The sequence below is a fragment of the Mercenaria mercenaria genome, chromosome 3, assembly GCF_021730395.1.
Source record: "Mercenaria mercenaria strain notata chromosome 3, MADL_Memer_1, whole genome shotgun sequence".
NCBI lineage: Eukaryota > Metazoa > Mollusca > Bivalvia > Venerida > Veneridae > Mercenaria > Mercenaria mercenaria.
The window spans coordinates 49,129,859-49,153,378 of NC_069363.1; the positions used below are offsets into that span (position 1 = coordinate 49,129,859).

At 35.7% G+C, this 23,520-nt stretch overlaps 1 protein-coding gene across 1 annotated transcript; it reads left to right on the forward strand.

Moving 5' to 3' along the window:
* Positions 1-65: 65 nt before the first annotated feature.
* Positions 66-22,874, forward strand: LOC123524846 (coiled-coil domain-containing protein 178-like). The gene is made up of 12 exons (XM_053539690.1): positions 66-158; positions 9,718-9,900; positions 10,914-10,955; positions 11,667-11,861; positions 12,554-12,694; positions 13,383-13,589; positions 14,195-14,345; positions 16,751-16,820; positions 17,615-17,757; positions 18,346-18,499; positions 19,350-19,445; positions 22,719-22,874. Exons 2-12 carry the CDS (start codon positions 9,741-9,743, stop codon positions 22,872-22,874), a joined length of 1,515 nt encoding a protein of 504 aa, XP_053395665.1. The 5' UTR covers positions 66-158; positions 9,718-9,740.
* The last annotated feature ends 646 nt before the right edge of the window (positions 22,875-23,520 follow it).

Consider the following 23,520-nt stretch of genomic DNA (forward strand, 5'->3'; position numbering starts at 1 on the left):
TCAAACTCTTCATGGAGTTCTGTCGGAAATTACCGAAAATTATTCCGCAATTAATCGGTTACTTCCGCGCTTGGTGACGAAACAGCGTCAAAATGGCGGACAAAGTGCTTTGTGGGAGAGTGCACATTAATAATTAATAATATGAAATGAACGATCAGGTATAACTACACAGAGTTATTTAGTTATGCTTATGATTTATTAAGTTGGATTATCATAAGGTACAAAAATAGAAAGAGAGGACATTTGCCAAATGGGCTAATGAACACAATGTTTGGAAATTGACAGTGTCAACATTCAGCAATCTCTGGAAGAACTCTAGTGTGTACCATCTATCTGCCTTTCTTCCTTTACTGTCTAACCCATTACAGGGACGTAGACAGGTACAGAAGTGCAGCGTGTTCGGCTATGCCATAGTCAAAATAATTTGACTTTTAGATTGTTTTATATTTGTGACAAGGCAATCTAAACGTCACCAAGTCCTTCTATTTCCTTTGTTAAAGATAAAGATAAAAGATAAAGATAAATTTTATTTTGAGTCGGCAAGACAAGTAACAGTACAACATAAGAACCTAGACCGACTATATGTTAACAAATTTATAAGGAACAAAAGTAGAACAAGCTGTAAAAGAAGGACATGGTTAAAAAAACATATGAACATTAAAATAATTATTGTTGCAAATTAACCTAAAAATTACATCTAGCACAAAGACAGAACATTATAATAGCATTGCACAATCAAGGAGATCTGGTATATAAAACAAACCATACATATTAGCACATGGAAGGAAACATAAAAATGACATGGCAGCATTTTGAATGTGATACTGATAGATTTTATATTTAACAGCCATGTAAAGCAGTACATTTAAGACAATGTAATTGATTTAAAAACCATGTAACAGCTGCTGTTCTAGGTCAGTGACCTAAAAACTGCCAAAAGAAAATAAATGTAAAAAAGTGAAGCCATCAAATCAAGCACAAAAATGCATAATTTATAAAAAAAGCTAAAGGAAGTTATCATCTCAGGATCAGACATGAGGTGAACTGAACAGCAACTACTACATGATAACAGGAAAATTAAAGAAAGCATAACTGCAGGAAAGGCAAAGCAAATACAACTGCATGCAAGACATAACTGAAAGACAAGGCAAAATAAGAAAATAATGCTACTGCATGATGAAAATCAAGAAAGCTAAACAACAGGAAAAATAAATAATATATAACTACATGCAAGCAAAACTAAAAATACAGGGCAAAATTAAATACATAATGTCACACAGGAAAAACATATACATCATCAAGTATGCTGCTAACCTGTTCTATGGGTATATAAAAAGATGTGACTATTAAAGAGATTCAAGTTTTGCACAGTGAACATTTACAATCATTTCCATTCCAAAAAGAGATCTGATTTTTAAACTGACTGAAGTTTACAGCATTTCTGTAGCTTTCAGGAAGGGAATTCCACAGAACAGGTGCAGCATACCTGAAGGAGTTCTTACCAAAATTTGAAGACCTGACTTGTGGTACCTGAAGAATATTTGAATACCTAAAGTTATAGTTAGAATCTTTTTTATTAACAAGGTTGGACAATACTGGAGGTGCCAAATTATTTAATATCTTATATGTTTCAACTGCCATTGTTCTTAAACGTCTTACATGTAATGATGGTAATTTGGCAAAGTTTAACAATTCATCATAGGAACTACTGTAGTCATTATAAACATATCTGAGAGCTTTCTGATTGTAATGTTGTCATTAAGAGATCAAAATTTGGTGAACTAAAAGAGAGTGTATTATCGTCAGCATAGTTATAAAGGGTGCTTTTTTTGATAAAGTAGAAGATATCATTAATAAAAATGTTAAAGAGGAGAGGCCCTAATATGGAACCCTGGGGAACTCCTTTCTCTATATTTGCCCATGAGCTGACAATATCATTTATTAGCTCGACTATTCGAAGAATAAGTAGAGCTATCCTACTCACCACGGCGTCGGCGTCACACCTTGGTTAAGTTTTTCGTACCAGTCCACATTTTGACAAAGTCTTTTGAGATAAAGCTTTGAAACTATCAACACTTGTTTACCATCATTATGGCCAGTTATAGGCAAGAGCACATAACTCCATCAAGGATTTTGGCTGAATTATGGCCCCTTTTGACTTAGAAATCATGGTTAAATTTTTCGTACCAGTTCAGGTTTTGACAAAGTCTTTTAAGATAAAGCTTTGAAACTTTCAACACTTGTTTACCATCACCATGGCCAGTTATAGGCAAGAGTACATAACTCCATCAGGAACTTTGGCTGAATTATGGCCCCTTTCAACTTAGAAATCTTGGTTAAGTTTTTCGTACCAGTTCATATTTAGACAAAGTCTTTTGAGATAAAGCTTTGAAACTTTCAACACTTGTTTACCATCACCATGGCCAGTTATAGGCAAGAGTACGTAAGTCCATCAGGGATTTTGGCTGAATTATGGCCCCTTTCGACTTAGAAATCTTGGTTAAGTTTTTCGTAACAGTTCATATTTAGACAAAGTCTTTTGAGATAAAGCTTTGAAACTTTCAACACTTGTTTACCATCACCATGTCCAGTTATACGCAAGAGCACATAACTCCATCAAGGATTTTGGCTGAATTATGGCCCTTTTTGACTTAGAAATCTGGGTTAATATTTCGTACCAGTTCATATTTTGACAAAGTCTTTTGAGATAAAGCTTTGAAACTTTCAACACCTGAAACTGGCACACAACTTGTATCACCACAAGATCTTGGTTCCTTTTTTGAACTGGCCAGATTCCATCATGGGTTCAAGAGTTATGGCCCCTTAAAGGTCTAAAATTGGCTATTTTGGCTTTTTCAGCCATATAGAGACTTCATTTATGGTTTTATTTGATACAAACTTCCAAAATATCTTCAACAACAATAAATCTTGGATTCCATGACAAATCAGATCCGATCGTAGGTTCCAGAGTTATTTTATATCTGATTACCTCCCCTGATTGTAGTCAAAATGGATTTATATCAGTAAGTACTTATAGGACTTATTTGAAATTTCATTAGTATCATTAGTTGGACTGAGTCAATCAGGGTAGATAACTATGGACTGATTTTATGTCAAATTACCTCCCTTTATTTCAAATTAGAATGGGTTTATCGCCGTAACTAATGAAGATACTGATCTGAAATTTCATTTATGTCAACAGATTTATTTGGCAGATCCTTCTTTTGTTCACTTACAATAATTTTTTTTTTAATTACTTCCCTTTTACGTTAATATAAATAGCTTATTTTTAGTAACTTTTTTATTATTGGCCGTGGGGAAAAACCGAGACCACTTTTCTGTGGTACAACATGGATGGTACCTCCAATTTTTAGGTGATTTTTGACATATCTGTACCATGTAAGAATTTTTTTTTCTTTTTGGTTAAATTTCTTTCCTTTGTTGTTCCCGTCCTTTGGACTTAGATATTTTTTCTGAGGGCCTTCTTGTCCTCAAGTGCAATGATAACAGGTGAGCGATATAGGGCCATCATGGACCTCTTGTTTATTACTGGTCATAGGGAAAAATCAAGACCACTTTTCTGTAGTAGAACATGCATGTTACATTCAATTTTGAGGTGTATTTTGACCTATCTCTACTGGTAAGGATTTTTGTGTGGACTTAGATTTTTTTTTTTTAAGATTTAGATCTACTCCCCTTTGTTGTTACTATAAATAACATATGTTGTAACTTTTGCAACCTTTTTTTTTATTTGGCATAAAATGTTCCCTCAATGAGACAGAGTGTCGTGTGCAACTCTCAGTCCTTTTGACAGCTGGCGGGCTCGACATGTTGCCGGTGGGCATCTAGTCTTTTATTTTCTTCTAACAATCTTAATCTTTGTGGCTTGACGCACACAAAAGTGTCTACGGCCTTGTAAAGGGTTAGGCAGTATTGGAAGATAGATGAAATACATGTAAAAGGAAAAGAGAAATTTGTTAGTGATTTAAAAGATAAAAACAGGGACAGAGAGCAAGGTTTACACAAGAACATTGATCTGTTGAACGTGACAGTGGTTATCAGCTCAGATCTTTACCCCAAAGTATTTAGTGGCATTGACACTTTTTAATTCAGTACCATGTAGGATGTAGGGGAAAATATAGGCTAAGGCCTAACAAAAAATTGTTTGTTTCTGTAACACGCTAAAAAAATTAGGGTAGGTAGGTCAGTATTTTTTTTATATATATATATATATATATATTAAGTGGGACTTATAAATCATCAATACCGTAATCATGTTGTGTCAGAATACTGAATTGTTTTTAGCTCACCTGTCACATAGTGACAAGGTGAGCTTTTGTGATCACCCTTCGTCCGTCGTCCATCGTCCGTCCGTCAACAATTTCTTGTCTGCACGATAGTGGTTTCATTTATGATTTTATTTTAACCAAACTTGCACACAACTTGTATCACCATAAGATCACGGTTCCTTTCTTGAACTGGTCAGATCCCATTATGGGTTCCAGAGTTATGTCCCCTGAAAGGGCCAGAAATAGCTATTTTGACCTTGTCTGCACAATAGCAGCTTTATTTATGATTTGATTTTTACCAAACTGGCACACAACTTGTATCACCATAAGATCTTAGTTCCTTTGTTGAACTGGCCAGATTCCATTATGGATTCCAGAGTTATGGTCCCTGAAAGGGCCAAATTAGCTATTTTGACCTTGTCTGCACAATAGCAGCTTCATTTATGATTTGATTTTAACCAAACTTGCACACAACTTGTATCACCATAAGATCTCGGTTCCTTTCTTGAACTGGCTAGATTCCATAATGGGTTCCAGAGTGATGGCCCCTGAAAGGGCCAGAATTAGCTATTTTGACCTTGTCTGCACAATAGCAGCTTCATTTATGATTTGAATTTAATCAAACTTGCACAAAACTTGTGTCTCCATAAGATCTAGGTTCCTTTCTTGAACCGGCCAGATCCCATAATGGGTTCCAGAGTTATGGCCCCTGAAAGGGCAAAATTAGCTATTTTGATCTTGTCTGCACAATAGCAGCTTCATTTATGATTTGATTTTAACCAAACTTGCACACAACTTGTATCACCACAAGATCTTGCTTCCTTTCTTCAACTGGCCAGATTCCATCATGGGTTCCAGAGTTATGGCCCCTTGAAGGTCCAAAATTGGCTATTTTGTCTTTTGCAGCCAGTAAGAGACTTCATTTATGGTTTTATTTAATACAAACTTCCAAAATACCTTCAACAACAAGAAATCTTGGATTCCATGACAAATCAGATCCAATCATGGGTTCCAGAGTTATTTTATTAGCTCACCTGTCACATGTATAGTGACAAGGTGAGCTTTTGTGATCACCCTTCATCCGTCGTCAGTCCGTGCGTGCGTCAGCAATTTCTTGTCTGCACGATAGTGGTTTCATTTATGATTTTATTTTAACCAAACTTGCACACAACTTGTATCACCATAAGATCACGGTTCCTTTCTTAGACTAGCCAGATCCCATTATGGGTTCCAGAGTTATGGCCCCTGTAAGGGCCAAAATTAGCTATTTTGACCTTGTCTGCACAATAGCAGCTTTATTTATGATTTGACTTTTACCAAACTGGCACACAACTTGTATCACCATAAGATCTTGGTTCCTTTCTTGAACTGGCGAGATTCCATTATGGGTTTCAGAGTTATGGCCCCTGAAAGGGCCAGAATTAGCTTTTTTGACCTTGTCTGCACAATAGCAGCTTCATTTATGATTTGGATTTAATCAAACTTGCACAAAACTTGTGTCACTATAAGATCTCGGTTCCTTTCTTGAACCGGCCAGATTCCATAATGAGTTCCAGAGTTATGAGCCCTGTAAGGGCCAAAATTAGCTATTTTGACCTTGTCTGCACAATAGCAGCTTCATTTATGATTTGATTTTAACCAAACTTGCACACAACTTGTATCACCACAAGATCTCGGTTCCTTTCTTGAACTGGCCAGATTCCTTCATGGGTTCCAGAGTTATGGCCCCTTAAAGGTCCAAAATTGGCTATTTTGGCTTTTGCAGCCATATAGAGACTTCATTTATGGTTTTATGTGATACAAACTTCCAAAATATCTTCAACAACAATAAATCTTTGATTCCATGACAAATCAGATCCAATCGTAGGTTCCAGAGTTATTTTATATCTGATTACCTCCCCTGATTGTAATCAAAATGGATTTATATCAGTAAGTACTTATAGGACTTATTTGAAATTTCATTATTGTTATTAGTTGGACTGAGACAATCAGGGTAGATAACTTTGGACAGGTTTTATGTCAAATTACCTCCATTTATTTCAAATTAAAATGGGTATATCTCCATAACTAATGAAGATACTGATCTGAAATTTCATTTATGTCAACAGATTTATTTGGCAGATCCTTCTTTTGTTCACTTACAATATTTTTTTTATTACTTCCCTTTTACGTTACTATAAATAGCTTATTTTTAGTAACTTTTTTATTATTGGCCGTAGGGAAAAATCAAGACCACTTTTCTGTGGTACAACATGGATTAGGTGTATTTTGACATATCTATACCTTGTAAGATTTTTTTTTCTTTTTGGTTAAATTTCTTCCATGTTGTTCCTGTCCTTTGGACGTAGATATTTTTTCTGAGGGCCTTCTTGTCCACAAGTGCAATGATAACAGGTGAGCGATATAGGGCCATCATGGCCCTCTTGTATCTGATTACCTCCCCTGATTGTTATCAAAATGGATTTATATCAGTAAGTACTTACAGGACTTATTTGAAATTTCATTATTGTTATTAGTTGGACTGAGACAATCAGGGTAGATAACTATGGACTGATTTTATGTCAAATTACCTCCCTTTATTTCAAATTAAAATTGTTATATCTCCATAACTAATGAAGATACTGATCTGAACTTCCATTTATGTCAACAGATTTATTTGGCAGATCCTTCTTTTGTCCACTTACAATATTTTTTTTTTTAATTACTTCCCTTTTACGTTACTATAAATGGCTTATTTTTAGTAACTTTTTTTATTATTGGCTGTAGGGAAAACACGAGACCAGTTTTCTGTGGTACAAGGGGCCTCCGTGGCCAAGTGGTTAAGGTCGCTGACTTCAAATCACTTGCCCCTCTTCGATGTGGGTTCGGGCCTCACTTGGGGCCTTGAATTCTTCATGTGAGGAAGCCATCCGGCTGGCTTACGGAAGGTCGGTGGTTCTTCCCAGGTACCCGCTCATGATGAAATAATGCACGGAGGGGCACCTGGGGTCTTCCTCCACCATTAAAGCTGGAAAGTCGCCATATGACCTATCATGTGTCGGTGCGACGTTAAATCCAACAAAATAAATAAAATTCTGTGGTACAACATGGATGGTACCTCCAATTTTTAGGTGTATTTTAACATATCTATACCTTGTAAGATTTTTTTTTCTTTTTGGTTAAATTTCTTCCCTTTATTAGTCCCCTACTGGTTGAAAACCAGTTTCGGGGACTATAGGAATGCGCTTTTCCGTCATTCCGTCCGTCCGTCCGTCCGTCCGCAATTTCGTGTCCGGTCCATAACTCTGTCATCCATGAAGGGATTTTAATATTACTTGGCACAAATGTTCCCCATGATGAGATGACGTGTCATGCACAAAACCCGGACCCCTAGCTCAAAGGTCAAGGTCACAATTGGAGGTCAAAGGTCAACAGGGCTTTTTTCCTGTCCGGTCCACAACTCTCCCATCCTTGAAGGGATTTTAGTATTACTTGGCCTAAATGTTTCCCATGATGAGATGATGTGTCATGCGCAAATCCGGGACCCCTAGCTCAAAGGTCAAGGTCACAATTGGAGGTCAAAGGTCAACAGGGCTTTTTTCCTGTCCGGTCCATAACTCTCCCATCCATGAAGAGATTTTAATATTACTTGGCACAAATGTTCCCCATGAGGAGACGACATGTCATGCGCAAAACCTGGACCCCCTAGCTTAAAGGTCAAGGTCACAATTGGAGGTCAAAGGTCAACAAGGCTTTTTTCCTGTCCGGTCCATAACTCTCCCATCTATGAAGGGATTTTAATATTACTTGGCACAAATGTACCTCATAATAAGACGATGTGTCATGCACAACTTTCAGACCCCTAGCTCAAAGGTCAAGGTCACACTTAGCAGTCAAATGTTAACATAGCATGAACAGGGTCTGTTTCGTGTCCGGTCCATAACTCTGACATTCATTAAGGGATTTTAATATCACTTAGCACAAGTGTTCCCCATGATGAGACGACGTGTCGTGCGCAAATCCCAGACGCCTAGCTCAAAGGTCAAGGTCACAATTGGGGGTCAAAGGTCAACAGAGTTTTTTTCCTGTCCAGTCCATAACTCTGCCATCCATGAAGGGATTTTAATATTACTTGGCACAAATGTTCCCCATGATGAGACAACATGTCATGCGCAAAGCCCAGACCCTTAGCTCAAAGGTCAAGGTCACAATTGGAGGTCAAAGGTCAATAAGGTTTTTTCCCTGTCCGATCCAGAACTCTGTCATCCATCAAGGGATTACAATATTACTTGGCCTAAATGTTTCCCATGATGAGACGACGTGTCATGCGCAACACCCAGTACCCTAGCTTAAAGGTCAAGGTCACACTTTGAGATCAAAGGTCAAGAGGATTTTTTTCCTGTCCGGTCTGTAACTTTGTCATGCAAAGCAGGATTTAGATATCAGTTGGCACAAATATTCCCCTGGATGAGACAACATGTCATGCGCAAGAACCAGGTCCCTAGGTCTAAGGTCAAGGTCATATTTAGAGGTCAAAGGTCAAATTCAAGAATGACTTTGTACGGAACATTTCTTCTTCATGCCTGGAGGGATTTTGATGTAACTTGGACCAAATGTTCACCACCATGAAGCACCCTTGTTTTTAGAATTACGTCCCTTTGTTGTTACTATAAATAGATTTTATTGTAACTTTTTTATTACTGGCGGTAGAGAAAAATCGAGACCACTTTTCTGTGGTACAGCATGCATGTTACATCCAATTTTTAGGTGTATTTTGACCTATCTCTACCTGGTAAAGAGTTTCTTGTGGACTTATATTATAATTATAGATTTTTTTTTTTTAAAGATTAATTTCCCTTTGTTGTTACTATAAATAACTTACATGATAACATTTTTATAATCAGCCAAAAAAATTCAAGATTAAAACAACTGTGGGGTTTTATATATGCACATTTTAATCCAAGTGTGTTGTTATAACATATTGTATATGTAGTACAATATTGTTTATACATCATTGACAGATATCAGTTCACTATGATATACTGCAGTAGAGAAAATTAGGTGCCTTCCAGTAGGGGACTTTGTATTGCATGGCAATACTTCATTCACTTGTTGTTCCTGTCCTTTGGACTTAGATATTTTTTCTGAGGACCTTCTTGTCCTCAAGTGCAATGATAACAGGTGAGCGATATAGGGCAATCATGGCCCTCTTGTTATTTTATTGAACAATGAATAAAAACTGGGTCTTCTGTAGGAGAATTTTAACAACAGATCTAACTCTATGCATAGACTTAAGTTTTCTAATTCGGTTCTTATTGCAATAAAGTATTAACCTATGGATTCTAGTTTGTCTATATCCAAACATTCAAACAAATGTAGTTATTTAAAAAAATTGTAACTGTCTTGAAATTGTGATATTTATGTGTTGACCTGTTTTGGTTTTTTTCAGGTTGAATTCTAATCCAATAAACAATGGCATCTAAGGTTGTCAAAGTTGAACAAGTAAATGGTTTTCCAGGAGGTCGGAGGGACCAGCACAATCCATTTGAACGATCAAAAACAAACCAGACTGTTTCAACTGAACTTCTGGCTTATGGTACAGACTCATCACTGCTGCCACTAAGCAGACAAGGTATTCTAACAAATAGAGGATATTTGTTTGTTTCAGTGTAAGATTGAAATACATTTCACAAATGAACACAAGGTGCAATATTTTCCCAAGTGACATAGCCGCAAGTAAAAATGAGCCGTGCCATGAGAAAACCAACATAGTGGCTTTGCGACCAGCATGGATCCAGACCAGCCTGTGCATCCGCGCAGTCTGGTCAGGATCCATGCTGTTCGCTTTCAAAGCCTATTGCTATTAGAGAAACTGTTAGCGAACAGCATGGATCCTGACCAGACTGCGTGGATGCGCAAGGCTGGTCTGGATCCATGCTGGTCGCAAAGCCACTATGTTGGTTTTCCCATGGCATGGCTCAAATGTAAAATATGGTGTTCATGAGTGAAAGATGAAGAACAATCAATGTTCTTTTTATTTCAGGATTTAACTGAGTTTACCCATTTTATTGTATCTTATCATTGGAAATTATATGTTTGATATTTTTCACTGTGAAAATAATCCCTGGTATATTTCACTCTAATATTTGGATAACTAACTGACAAATTTGCAATTTATATAGCGCCTTGTATAATGAATGTTTTTTATCAGTTTAAGGGTGAGTAAGATATGTATCATTTAGCACTGGTTATATTTGAAACATTATTACTTATCTTTAATAATGAACGAAATATGCTAACTGCTAGTATGTGTTATATGTCACAGATTTCTAAAAGGCCTAATTTTTTAAAATAACAAACATACAGGTCCTTTAACTAATTGCCATATATTTAAGTGTTAAAGATAAATAAGAAAATAAGATGCAATTCTAAATTTGACTTTGACTAAAGGTAGTAATGTATAATGTTATATAATATTTTCTAGTCAAGAAAATTTGCCTTTTTGTGTTGATATAAGTTTTTATATTCTGGAACAAAATATTGTTACACACAGTTCACTCCAAAACATACATTTCTGAAAAAAAAAATTATATTCTTTATAAGAAAATGTTTTAATATAATATGCTCTTGCATTTTTTCTTCCAGATGAAGATTTGTATGAAGATGAGGTTGAAGATGAAACACAAGGTAAGACATAGAATCCAATAACAGTAACATTAAAGTTGACATAATTAGCATTTTTATTTCTAGTCTAACAACTGGTGGAATAAAAAAAGAGAAAAAGTTAGTTTATCAACAGATACCATTAAATTTGCAGATGATAACTGCTAACATGTCTTCTCAAGTTTTAGATTAGTAAGTAGGTCCAGAACCGTAACTCTCTCTTGCATTTTGTCAGAATTATGGGCCTTTTTAACTTAGAAAATCAGTAGTGCTTGGTTATTTTTTGTTTGAGTTCACTCTTCTTGAATACTTACTATAGCTTTGAAACATCATACATTTTTTGTCATCAGTTAAGATGAGTAAGAAGGCCAAGAACCATAACTCCTTTCTTGCATATTGTTCAGCACTTAAAAATGTTGATGGCACCCACAGGCAGTGCTCTTGTTTAAATTTCTAATGAAAAATGGATATGAAATGAATCATTGATAAGCATTTGCTTTTAATGGTGTTTAAAAGTTAAATAACTGCTTTCATACCATAGATAGTTTAATTGGATCAGAGTAATATGTAGATGAAATGTTGAATATATTATTAAAAAAATTCACAATTGAAAGCAAACAAGCGAAAAAGAGGGAAACAATGTTAAAAAATAGCTTGTGTAATGTCTAAACAAAAATACAAGTTGCTGATAAAAATGTTGAAAAAAAGTGCTAATTTTGTTTCTGTTACTTTTAGACAAACTGTATCCATTACCGGAAAACTGGCCAAAGCTTCCTCAGATATTCCGGCGACGCAGTTGCGAATTAACAACAACAACATCTCCCTGCGTGAACAAGGCAGTCTCACATTTAGAACTTCTGCAGAATGTAATTGAGGACTGGAGCCAGGAGAAAGAAGAAGAAATAAAAAGCAGACAGGCCACAGCTAGAGGTTACTATCTCCTGTTTGTTTTGTTTTGAAGCTTCTTTACGGAATATTTTGTTCCTTTTCCTCCTCTAAAGAGTGTTTACCTCAAGTTTGTCTTGATAAAAATATGATCTGTTACAAATATCTTGTTGCAGTTACCTTTTGGGTTGAATGGTATGTACCTTAATCATTACTTATCCTAATTTGCTAAATTGTAAGGATGTTATTTTTTCTGTAAATGTTTCCAAAGGACAAATCTCTGTGTGGTATGTTACAGTTCTAACCTCTGTACCGGACTTAGATATCTTATCTCGCCACCTGCAAGTTTTTGGCATGCCTGTTGGTCAAGAGATGTCACATGCTGACATGATAATTATATTCCATATCTTATTAGTAAATGTTTGATATGGATTTTAGCTGAAATAAAATGGCTGCTGCAATGCAGGCTTTGTCAAAATGAGTTGTATTATTATTGAAAAAACAGAAGTAAAAGAAAGTAAGTAAGATAAAACCATTACATGTAGAGTTGGAGGTTAGAACTAGAACATAATCTATCTCAGAAATACACATTATACTCAGCCAATATAGATTTTCTTGACACCATTATAAATTCTGCGTTACCAACGAACCATGGGACTTACCATTCATGAAAGAAACTGTGAGGAGGATTAGCTTAGTTCATTATTGTCTTTATTTGACATGAACTTTCATTTCAGCATCAAGGAAAGATGTACGTTTTTCTGAGTCACGGGAAAGTTCTAGGGGCGGTCTGGTCAGTGCAAGCTCCACACGAGACTCGACACGGAGCACACCTCAACTGTCTGTACAGGGCCTAGGCTTTAAAGAAGAACCAAAAGGTAAAATCTTCTACTGTTAGGTAATGACAGAGACAGTATTTTACACTGTCAGTTTTGCATCTGCCGCATAGAGTTTTCTTTATGAAAATTATGCATAATCCCATCAAGTAGGATACAAATTTAAAAAATGTATAATTCACATACATGGGTATATTTATCTTAAAACTTTAATTGGATTGTTTGTCTTTTGGCTTTTCTTATTTGAATTTTTTTCAGAGAAAGTAATTAATTTCTGACTGCCATTACTTTTCAAAAAGTAAATTGAGCCTCTCCCTATTTTGAATGATGGAAAGTTATGGATTTTCTGTAGTAGATCTACTTTGACCTCCGTAACATGACTTCAGTTATCTGGCATTTAGTGGAATGGTACAGCATTGAGATCTTTAATATTCATGCATGACTAAATTTTGCTGATTTTGTAGTTTCTTCAAACCATGGAATTAAATCCGATATTATTTATTACATTATGTTTTAAATTTCAAAACCAACAATTCATGTCCAAAGAAATGATTCATTTTAGCTGGACCAATGAAATTTTAGGCAAAGGAAAGTCTTGATTTCACATTATAAGCCCATAATTTAGAATGACAATTTTCTAATATAAAAATTAATTATTACATATGTTAGTACCAAGTTATTCAAGATATTATCATTATTACTATTACAAATGTATATGTTTTAATTTAAGAAGTGGCAGTTGACACATCAGTACCATACCTAGGTGCAGAGCAGGCCATAGAAGAGGTTATGACACTTTTGGCACGTCTTGAGAATGATCGTCAGGAAACAGAGAAAGCCCTGGAGAGGGAGAAAGAACGTGTGATTAGACTTGGTGCTAAAATAGACTTTCACTGTCACCGTAGAATGAAAGAACTACCAGCTGTGGTGCAGAAAGGTAAAAGCTGTGTCCTCGAATACCTGTGGTCTTTACACCTACAGTTTTTGTTTTGTTTCAGTATTTGTTACCAAGTGATTAAGGTCCCTGAGTTAAAATTCCTTTCCTTTCATTGCTATGGGTTTGAAATCTCCCTTTTGGGGTAGAATTAAGTTGTAGGAGGAAGCCATCCAGCCTGCTTATGGAAGGTCAATGATTTTACCCAGGTGCCTGTCTGTATTGAAACAACTTGATCAAATTTTTTCAGACTGTACAAATATCTTTTGCATCATAAAATGGTGCGACTTGGGCATTTTCATAACTCTGTCTTACAATTTGGTAAATGTTAATTATGTAAGAAGGTTTCTCAAGAATGCTTACAAATCCCACATAAGTCTTTGGCATAATAAAATCTGAAGTTTTGTCTCCAATTTACACTTTATAAAATTATGACATTTTATCAGCTCATACAGTTTTGGTAAAGTGTATGTAAGTTTGTATTATGTGGAAGGGTTTCAAATATTTGAACATGCTGTCATTAGACAGGCTCTTATCATTTGTAACTGTGAATATAATAAATGCTTTTTACATATTTCATATATTTTCACAATCAATTTTGTTTGTAGAACATGAGGAGTGTATAATGGATATAAATGAGTTACAGTGGCATGTAGCATACAGTACCCGGAACGAAGCCAGGATCAAGGACAGGGTGGATATAGCTGAAGTGTTAAACAAACGACTCAAGGAAGATATTGAATTTGTAAAGAAACACATGTAAGTTCTGAACAGCAGGTATTATTGCAGGACTTCTTATTTGCTTGTCCATAGTTTTTGCTGCATGGTTGATCAATAGTCTACACTTGTTTGCTGGGCTAAAGTCAAAATTTTTAAATCTAATGTCATTTTCATGGCTGCTGCCTCCAGTGCAACAACAATCCTAAAAGTAGTTCCAGGCTTTCCACAGAAACAATTATTTCATAACATGCACATATGCAGTGCTACCAGGTTATTAGCTCACCTGAGCAATGCTCAGGTGAGTTTTTGTGATCGCTCGATGTCCGTCGTCTGTCGTCTGTCTGTCTGTCAACATTTAGCTTGTGTATGCGATAGAGGCTGTATTTTTCAACTGATCTTCATGAAATTTTGTCAGAATGATCACTTTGATGAAATCTAGGCCAAGCTCAAAAATGGGTCATCTGGGGTCAAAAACTAGGTCACTAGGTAAAATCCAAGAAAAACCTTGTGTATGCGATAGAGGCTGTATTTTTCAACTGATCTTCATGAAATTTTGCCAGAATGATTGCCTTGGTGAAATCTAGACCAAAGTCTAAAATGGGTTATCTGGGTTCAAAAACTAGGTCACTAGGTCAGATCAAAGAAAAACCTTGTGTATGTGATAGAGGCTGTATTTTTCAATTGATCTTCATGAAATTTAGTCAGAATGATGGCCTTGATGAAATCTAGGCCAAGTTTGAAACTCGGTCATCTAGGATCAAAAACTAGGTCACTAGATGAAATCAAAGCAAAACCTTGTGTATGCGATAGAGGCTGTATTTTTCAATTGATTTTCATGAAATTTGGACAGAATGATTGCCTTGATGAAGTCTAGGTCGAGTTTGAATATGTGTCATCTGGGATCAAAAACTAGGTCACTAGGTCAAATCAAAGAAAAACCTTGTGTATGCGATAGAGGCTGTATTTTTCAATTGATTTTCATGCAATTTGGTCAGAATGATTGCTTTGATGAAATCTAGGTCGAGTTTGAATACGGGTCATCTGGGGTCAAAAACTAGGTCACTATGTCAAATCAAAGAAAAACCTTGTGTATGTGATTGAGGCTGTATTTTTAAATTGATCTTCATGAAATTTGGTCGGAATGATTGCCTTGATGAAATTTAGGTCAAGTTGGAATATGGGTCATCTGGGGTCAAAAACTAGGTTACTAGGTCAAATCAAAGAAAAAACCTTGTGTTTGCGTATAGGCTGTATTTTTCAATTGATCTTCATAAAGTTATGTCAGAATGATTGCCTTGATGAAATCTAGGTCCAGTTTGAATATGGGTCAACTGCGGTCAAAAACTAGGTCACTATGTCAAATCAAAGAAAAACCTTGTCTGTGCAATAGAGACTGTATTTTTCAATTGGTCTTCATGAAATTTGGTCAGAATGATTGCCTTATGAAATCTAGGTTGAGTTTGAATATGGGTCTTCTGGGTCAAAACGTAGGTCACTAGGTCAGATCAAATAAAAACCTTGTGTATGCGATAGAGACTGTATTTTTCAATTGATCTTCGTGAAATTTTGTCAGAATGATTGCCTTGATAAAATCTAGGTCAAGTTCATATATGGGTCATCTGGGGGTAAAAACTAGGTCATATCTAAGAAAATACTTGTTTAGACTCAAGAGACCACATTTTTGGTCCAGTCTTAATGAAAATTGGCCAGATTATTTGTTTCCATGAAATCACTAGGTCAAACATGTTTACACTGTTATGGTGTGTTTCTCAGGTGAGCGACCTAGGGCCATCTTGGCCCTCTTGTTTTATTGTAATTTTGGCAGCTAAAAGCAACATAAACTGGTCTATGTTTTAATTAAAACAACCAGGTGTATGAATACAAATATGCAAATTAATGGTCACTTGAAGAAAACAAAACATTTTGTTGATGATATTAGCTAGTTGTCCAAACTTTTACAAGTCTTCATCATCGTGAAGTGATCATTCTAAGCTAGGTACCGTATTTCCAACTTAAAATTTACAAATTATGCTTCTTTTTCAACTTAGAAAATTTTGCTAAATCTTTTGTATGTAAGCCATTATTAGTTAGCATTGCATCAAATAGTCCAGTATGCTTTCTTCAGACATCTCTTATTTTTAATGAAAGCATGGTAATATTGTCATGTTTAAAAGTAAGATTGACTCGGCAAACAGTTCTTTAACCTTTACCCTGCTAAATTTCTAAAATGGACTGGTCTGTCATTCACTTTGGGGAGTACCATTTATTATTTGAAGGGGTGTACACTGAAAATTTACTGATTGAATAGCGAACGGATGTGCAGGCTGATCTTGGTCTGCACTGTTCGCAAAGGCAGAATCATATGCCGGCAGCAGGCTAAAGGTTAAGCATTGTGACATTTTTATGCATTTATTTGTACTTACCTTTATCTTTTCTTCCTTCAGACCCCTTGTTGAGGAAAAATTAGAGCTTGAGTTGGAGGCCATGTCAAAAATAAGAAATGCACAGAGAGATGTAAGTTTTGTTTTAGACTATATACCTGGGTACTAGGAATGCTAAAGTAAAACCATCTTTCACTTTACCAGTAAAACATACTTTGTAAGGATGGATCAAGACTTTTACTGTGTAACAGAGCACAATAATTCACTGATGAAGAGTACACTGAAAAGTGCAACCAAAATGCATGATCATGTTGCTGCATAAAATGAAATATAGAGTTCAGAATAAAAAAACCTCCAACACTCTCATTGATTTTATAAGTGGACAAATCCCCTCCTATGAAGTTTCTTTGTTTTGAATTTTTTCAAGAACTATAAACTTAATATTAAAAGCAGTTGTCAATGCTGAAATATGAAAGTAGGTTCATAAATTCTTCCCCATACTGTTATCATTCTGTTAAATGTGTGGGAGGGGCTTTGTCCGCCATATGAAATATCAGTAGGAACAGTTATGTCCTGGACAGTTTTTGTCTAGTTCCATAAAAATTATATCTATCTGATGTGCGAAATCTGGTGCCCCAATTTGTGGTTCATGTAATCTTAAAGGTGAGAACATGCTGCATGTTATTTTACTGAAAAATCACAGAAATTAAAGATACATTTAAATAAACTGTTTTACCAGCTTAAGGTAACTGATCATATTTATTCTGCTCATTATTGTATCAAATTGTCCTAGTCTTTCTCTGGGATGTGATCTGCTGGAGTCATATTAGAGGGTTTACATAACAAATGTCAAAGGGTTGGACTACTTTCGTTTATGTGTTACAACCTTGCTCTCACCTGTAATTATTGTTTCAAATTTTTATATAGACAAATCAAGAGCTAGACAATACAAAAAATCGTCAGGAGAAAACGGAAGCAAAAAGCAATGAAGCGACAAATAAAGCAGAGAAAGAAAGAGGACACATTAAAAGAGAGCTGGATACTGTCAGAGATGCTCTTTCCACAATCAAGTAAGTTTTACATTTTCAATCTCTATGCCGAGGTAAATTTTTATTCATTTTTCTTTGGAAAAATGGGATGTATTATGTTTCCACCCAATAGAACTAAACTATACTTAAAGAAAGTGTGAATCTCTATAAAATCTAGGTGAGCCAGTTTGGACCAGTATCTCCAGAGTAATGGCCCTTGAATTGGCAAAAATCGGCAGTGTTCTCTTGATAATTAGTGTAATTTTTCTGTAAACCATGCTTATGATAATATATTTCTATAAAATGTAGGTTAAGTTCAATTACCAGCCAGTTTGGAATATTATCTCCAGAACTATGGCCCTTATAATAACTAAAATTACTAAAATTATCAATCTTCCCAATAACTGCAGTATGTTGTCTCCCCAATAACTGTAGTACATTTTTGTCAGAACTGAACCGATCTAACATAAAGTGTGTATCTCTATAAAATCAAGGTCAAGTTAAGTAATCAGCCAGGTCAGATTAATATCTTAAGAGTAATGGCCCTTGAATTTATCAAAGTTTGCAAAAGTAGACAGTGTCCACTCAACTAGGATTGTGAAAATACTAGATGTATTTGTTGTTTTACAGTGAAGAGTTATCCGAGGCAAAGATGACATTCAATGCTTACAATCACCAGATAAATGAAATCACTCAACAGTTAAAGGATAATGAACAAGAACTTAAAGTTCTCGAAGTCAAAACTGAAAACGCTAAGGTTGCTGTAGAGATGCAAGAAGCAAAGGTAATTAACCCTTATCATGCTGGACACGATTGATTCTGCCTTTGCGACCAGTGTAGATCATGATCAGCCTGCACATCCGTACAGTCTGATCAAGATCTGCACTGTTCACTATTCAGTCAGTATCTTTTAGGTAAGCACCCCTTTTAAAAGTTAATGATACTGTCCAAATTCAAAGATAGACAAGTTAATTATAGAAATTTAGCTGGGTAAGGGCTAACAATTATTTAGACAGTGTATAGGTGAACTACAGTTGAACACTAATTAGTCACAAAGGGATGGGCAAAATTCTTGAGTTATCCAAAGTGATCCAAACATAGAATACACAAGGAAAACAGCAGGTAGACAATATGAATTGCTCGGGTGAGCACAAGTGCTCAAGTCATCAATGTTCAAACAAGGGATTTTTCACATAATTGGCATACTTGACACATGGTGAAAATAACCTTAATCTGACATTTTATGCAAAAAATTGTTTAATATTTAATTTGGTATTTATTACATTTTTTCTCAGGAATTATTAAAATACCAGAGTAAAATATTTCTGGTAATTGTACATTGAAAAGATTTGATATATTTTTCTCTGGTACAGAAACACAAAATGAGTATTATTGGTTTTAACAGTTGAAAAAACATGAAGTAAAAAGATTTTTTTCTAGTTGTAAAATTAATATAAGATCAAAATGTCTTTTAACTTGGGTACACCTGATCTTAAATGTTTATTTGTGGCTGTGCCTAGTTCCTCTAACAAAGTATTTATCACTTTCAGTCATACCTATGTTACAACATATATACATACTAGTCTTTATACACTTTATGAGTCAATTACTAACATTAATGCCTACATTTTTAGGTCAAGGATATAAGCCAAAAGATTGAAGACTCAGAGTATGAACATGCCAGGCTTGATTCAGAGAATGCCAGGCTTGCGTCAGACCTCAAAGTCAAGGTAGATATGTTTTTCTTTTTCCTCTCCCTCTGTTAATTTTTAGCTCACCTGTCACAAAGTGACAAGGTGAGCTTTTGTGATCGCGCGGTGTCCGTCGTCCGTCGTCCGTCCGTGCGTGCGTGCGTCCGTCCGTCCGTAAACTTTTGCTTGTGACCACTCTAGAGGCCACATTTTTCATTGGATCTTTATGAAAGTTGGTCAGAATGTTCATCTTGATGATATCTAGGGCAAGTTCGAAACTGGGTCACGTGCCATCAAAAACTAGGTCAGTAGGTCTAAAAATAGAAAAACCTTGTGACCTCTCTAGAGGCCATATATTTCATGAGATCTTCATGAAAATTGGTCAGAATGTTCACCTTGATGATATCTAGGTCAAGTTCGAAACTGGGTCACGTGCATTCAAAAACTAGGTCAGTAGGTCTAAAAATAGAAAAACCTTGTGACCTCTCTAGAGGCCATATATTTCACAAGATCTTCATGAAAATTGGTCAGAACGTTCACCTTGATGATATCTAGGTCAAGTTCGAAAGTGGGTCACGTGCCATCAAAAACTAGGTCAGTAGGTCAAATAATAGAAAAACCTTGTGACCTCTCTAAAGGCCATATTTTTCATGGGATCTGTATGAAAGTTGGTCTGAATATTCATCTTGATGATATCTAGGTCAAGTTCGAAACTGGGTCACGTGTGGTCAAAAACTAGGTCAGTAGGTCTAAAAATAGAAAAACCTTGTGACCTCTCTAGAAGCCATATATTTCACAAGATCTTCATGAAAATTGGTCAGAATGTTCACCTTGATGATATCTAGGTCAAGTTCGAAAGTGGGTCATGTGCCTTCAAAAACTAGGTCAGTAGGTCAAATAATAGAAAAACCTTGTGACCTCTCTAAAGTCCATATTTTTCATGGGATCTGTATGAAAGTTGGTCTGAATGTTCATCTTGATGATATCTAGGTCAAGTTCGAAACTGGGTCACGTGCATTCAAAAACTAGGTCAGTAGGTCTAATAATAGAAAAACCTTGTGACCTCTCTAGAGGCCATATATTTCACAAGATCTTCATGAAAATTGGTCAGAACGTTCACCTTGATAATATCTAGGTCAAGTTTGAAAGTGGGTCACGTGCCATCAAAAACTAGGTCAGTAGGTCAAATAATAGACAAACCTTGTGACCTCTCTAAAGGCCATATTTTTCATGGGATCTGTATGAAATTTGGTCTGAATGTTCATCTTGATGATATCTAGGTCAAGTTAGAAACTGGGTCACGTGCGGTCAAAAACTAGGTCAGTAGGTCTAAAAATAGAAAAACCTTGTGACCTCTCTAGAGGCCATATATTTCATGAGATCTTCATGAAAATTGGTCAGAATGTTCACCTTGATGATATCTAGGTCAAGTTCGAAAGTGGGTCACGTGCCATCAAAAACTAGGTCAGTAGGTCAATAATAGAAAAACCTTGTGACCTCTCTAGAGGCCATATTTTTCATTGGATCTGTATGAAAATTGGTCTGAATGTTCATCTTGATGATATCTAGATCAAGTTCGAAAGTGGGTCACGTGCCATCAAAAACTAGGTCAGTAGGTCAAATAATAGAAAAACCTTGTGACCTCTCTAAAGGCCATATTTTTCATGGGATCTGTATGAAAATTGGTCTGAATGTTCAACTTGTTGATATCTAGGTCAAGTTTGAAACAGGGTCATGTGCGGTCAAAAACTAGGTCAGTAGGTCAAATAATAGAAAAACCTTGTGACCTCTCTAGAGGCCATACTTGTGAATGGATCTCCATAAAAATTGGTCAGAATGTTCACCTTGATGATATCTAGGTCAATTTTGAAACTGGGTCACGTGCCTTAAAAAACTAGGTCAGTAGGTCAAATAATAAAAAAACCTTGTGACCTCTCTAGAGGCCATACTTTTCATGGGATCTGTATGAAGGGTGGTCTGAATGTTCATCTTGATGATATCTAGGTCAAGTTTGAAACTGGGTCAACTGCGGTCAAAAAACTAGGTCAGTAGGTCTAAAATTATAAAAATCTTTTGACCTCTTTAGAGGCCATATTTTTCAATGGATCTTCATGAAAATTGATCCGAATGTTCACCTTGATGATATCTAGGTCAGTTTCGAAACTGGGTCACATGCGGTCAAAAACTAGGCCAGTAGGTATAAAAATAGAAAAACCTTGTGACCTCTCTAGAGGCCATATTTTTCATGAGATCTTCATGAAAATTAGTTAGAATGTTCACCTTGATGATATCTAGTTACAGTTCAAAACAGGGTCACGTACCTTCAAAAACTAGGTCAATAGGTCAAATAATAGAAAAACCTTGTGACTTCTCTAGAGACCATATTTTTCAATGGATCTTCATGAAAATTGGTCAGAATTTTTATCTTGATAATATCTAGGTCAAGTTCAAAACTGGGTCACATGAGCTCAAAAACTAGGTCACTATGTCAAATAATAGAAAAAACGACGTCATACTCAAAACTGGGTCATGTGGGAAGAGGTGAGCGATTCAGGACCATCATGGTCCTCTTGTTATGAATATTGCACAGATCCTTAAGGTTATATGGAAATGGCTGTTTTTGTATAGAGGAAACTCTTTTTATTTTTAAATTAAGTGCCCATTATGAAATTAATTTCAGGAATTTAGGTATGCCACTAACAGGGTTTGAACCAACAGGGGCATGGGACAGGTATTTAATTAGGGTCAGCAGTATTAACCATCTAGCCACAGAGTATACAAAACTGTAAAATCATTTAATTTTGTGAGCAGGAAATTTTGTTGTTTTATTTCATGGAGATATAATTCATGGGTTTTAACCTTATGAACATACAATGAATGAAAATTTTACTGCTTTGTTGGGATGAAGTTGAAATCCATGAAAATGTGTACCCCACGAAAATAAATAAGTAGACGGCATTTTAACCCTTATCATGCAGGACATGATCGATTCTGCCTTTGCGACCAGTGTAGATCATGATCAGCCTGTACATCCATGCAGTCTGATCAAGATCTGCACTGTTCACCATTCAGTGAGTATCTTTTTGGTAAGCCACCTTATAACAGTTAATGGTACTGTCCAAATTTAAAAGATGGAAAAGTTCATTATAGGAATTTAACAGGGTAAGGGTTAGCCTACAAATCGTTAGAACACTTCATCAGGAAAACATTGTAGAAGAACAAATAAAAAATACTCAACTGTATTATCAGTTTTTTTTTGTTGACAATTTGACTGATTTTCTGAAATTAGATTTTCTTATTGTTTGTTTACAGAAACAACAATATGCACAAATAATTGGAGATTTAGAACTCAGCATAAAGGTTCGTGACAGTCGTCTGCGGCAGGTTAACCTCAGAAACCAAGAAGTGAAAATGGAAGTGCAAGACTACATAGACAAAAAGAACGAATGGTATGCTGATGGTATTTGATAATTTGAACAGATTTACTTCGACATGCTGAAACACAAAAACAAAATGCATACACTAATAATCTTTAAAATCTTGCTTTATCTTTAAATGCAGAAACTGTCATGCCAAATACTTTGTAATTGGTAATTTAACAGTTTTATTTTCAGTAATATTTATGGACAGAGAAAACAGAACATTCAAAACATGCATGTAAAATTAAGAATCAAAAAGCTATTCAAAACATATCCAGCTATCAAATTGAATTAATCCTTGTATCAAATGGTAAAATGAAAGTGACTGGTAAATAAACTGCAGTACCTAATACTGTATATTTGGTAATGATTTTGATGGTTTTTTAGCTCACCTGAGTAATGCTCAGGGTAAGCTATTGGTATCATGCTGTGTCTGTTGTCCGTCTGTCGTCAACAATCATGTTTAAAGGACATCTCCTTCAAAACCACTGAATGGATTTTGATGAAACTTGGCTTGGATGTCCCTTGGATGGTCCTCTGCCAGAGTTGTTCAAATGGTTCTGCTTGGTTGCACATAGGGGCTGCCAGAGCTGAAAATCGAAAAATCTTCAAACAACATCTCCTAAACCAATGGTTCGGCGTTGGTATTGCCTGGTTGAGTTTTATGTTTAGGTCAGCTTTTCTTCTAAACTATT

Excerpts from the sequence above, each read along its gene's own strand:
- LOC123524846 (XM_053539690.1), top strand. The coding sequence starts at position 9,741 with ATGGCATCTAAGGTTGTCAAAGTTGAACAAGTAAATGGTTTTCCAGGA. Across the intron at positions 11,862-12,553 it reads CAGACAGGCCACAGCTAGAG|CATCAAGGAAAGATGTACGT; the intron begins GTTACTATCTCC and ends CTTTCATTTCAG. Across the intron at positions 17,758-18,345 it reads GATGCTCTTTCCACAATCAA|TGAAGAGTTATCCGAGGCAA; the intron begins GTAAGTTTTACA and ends GTTGTTTTACAG.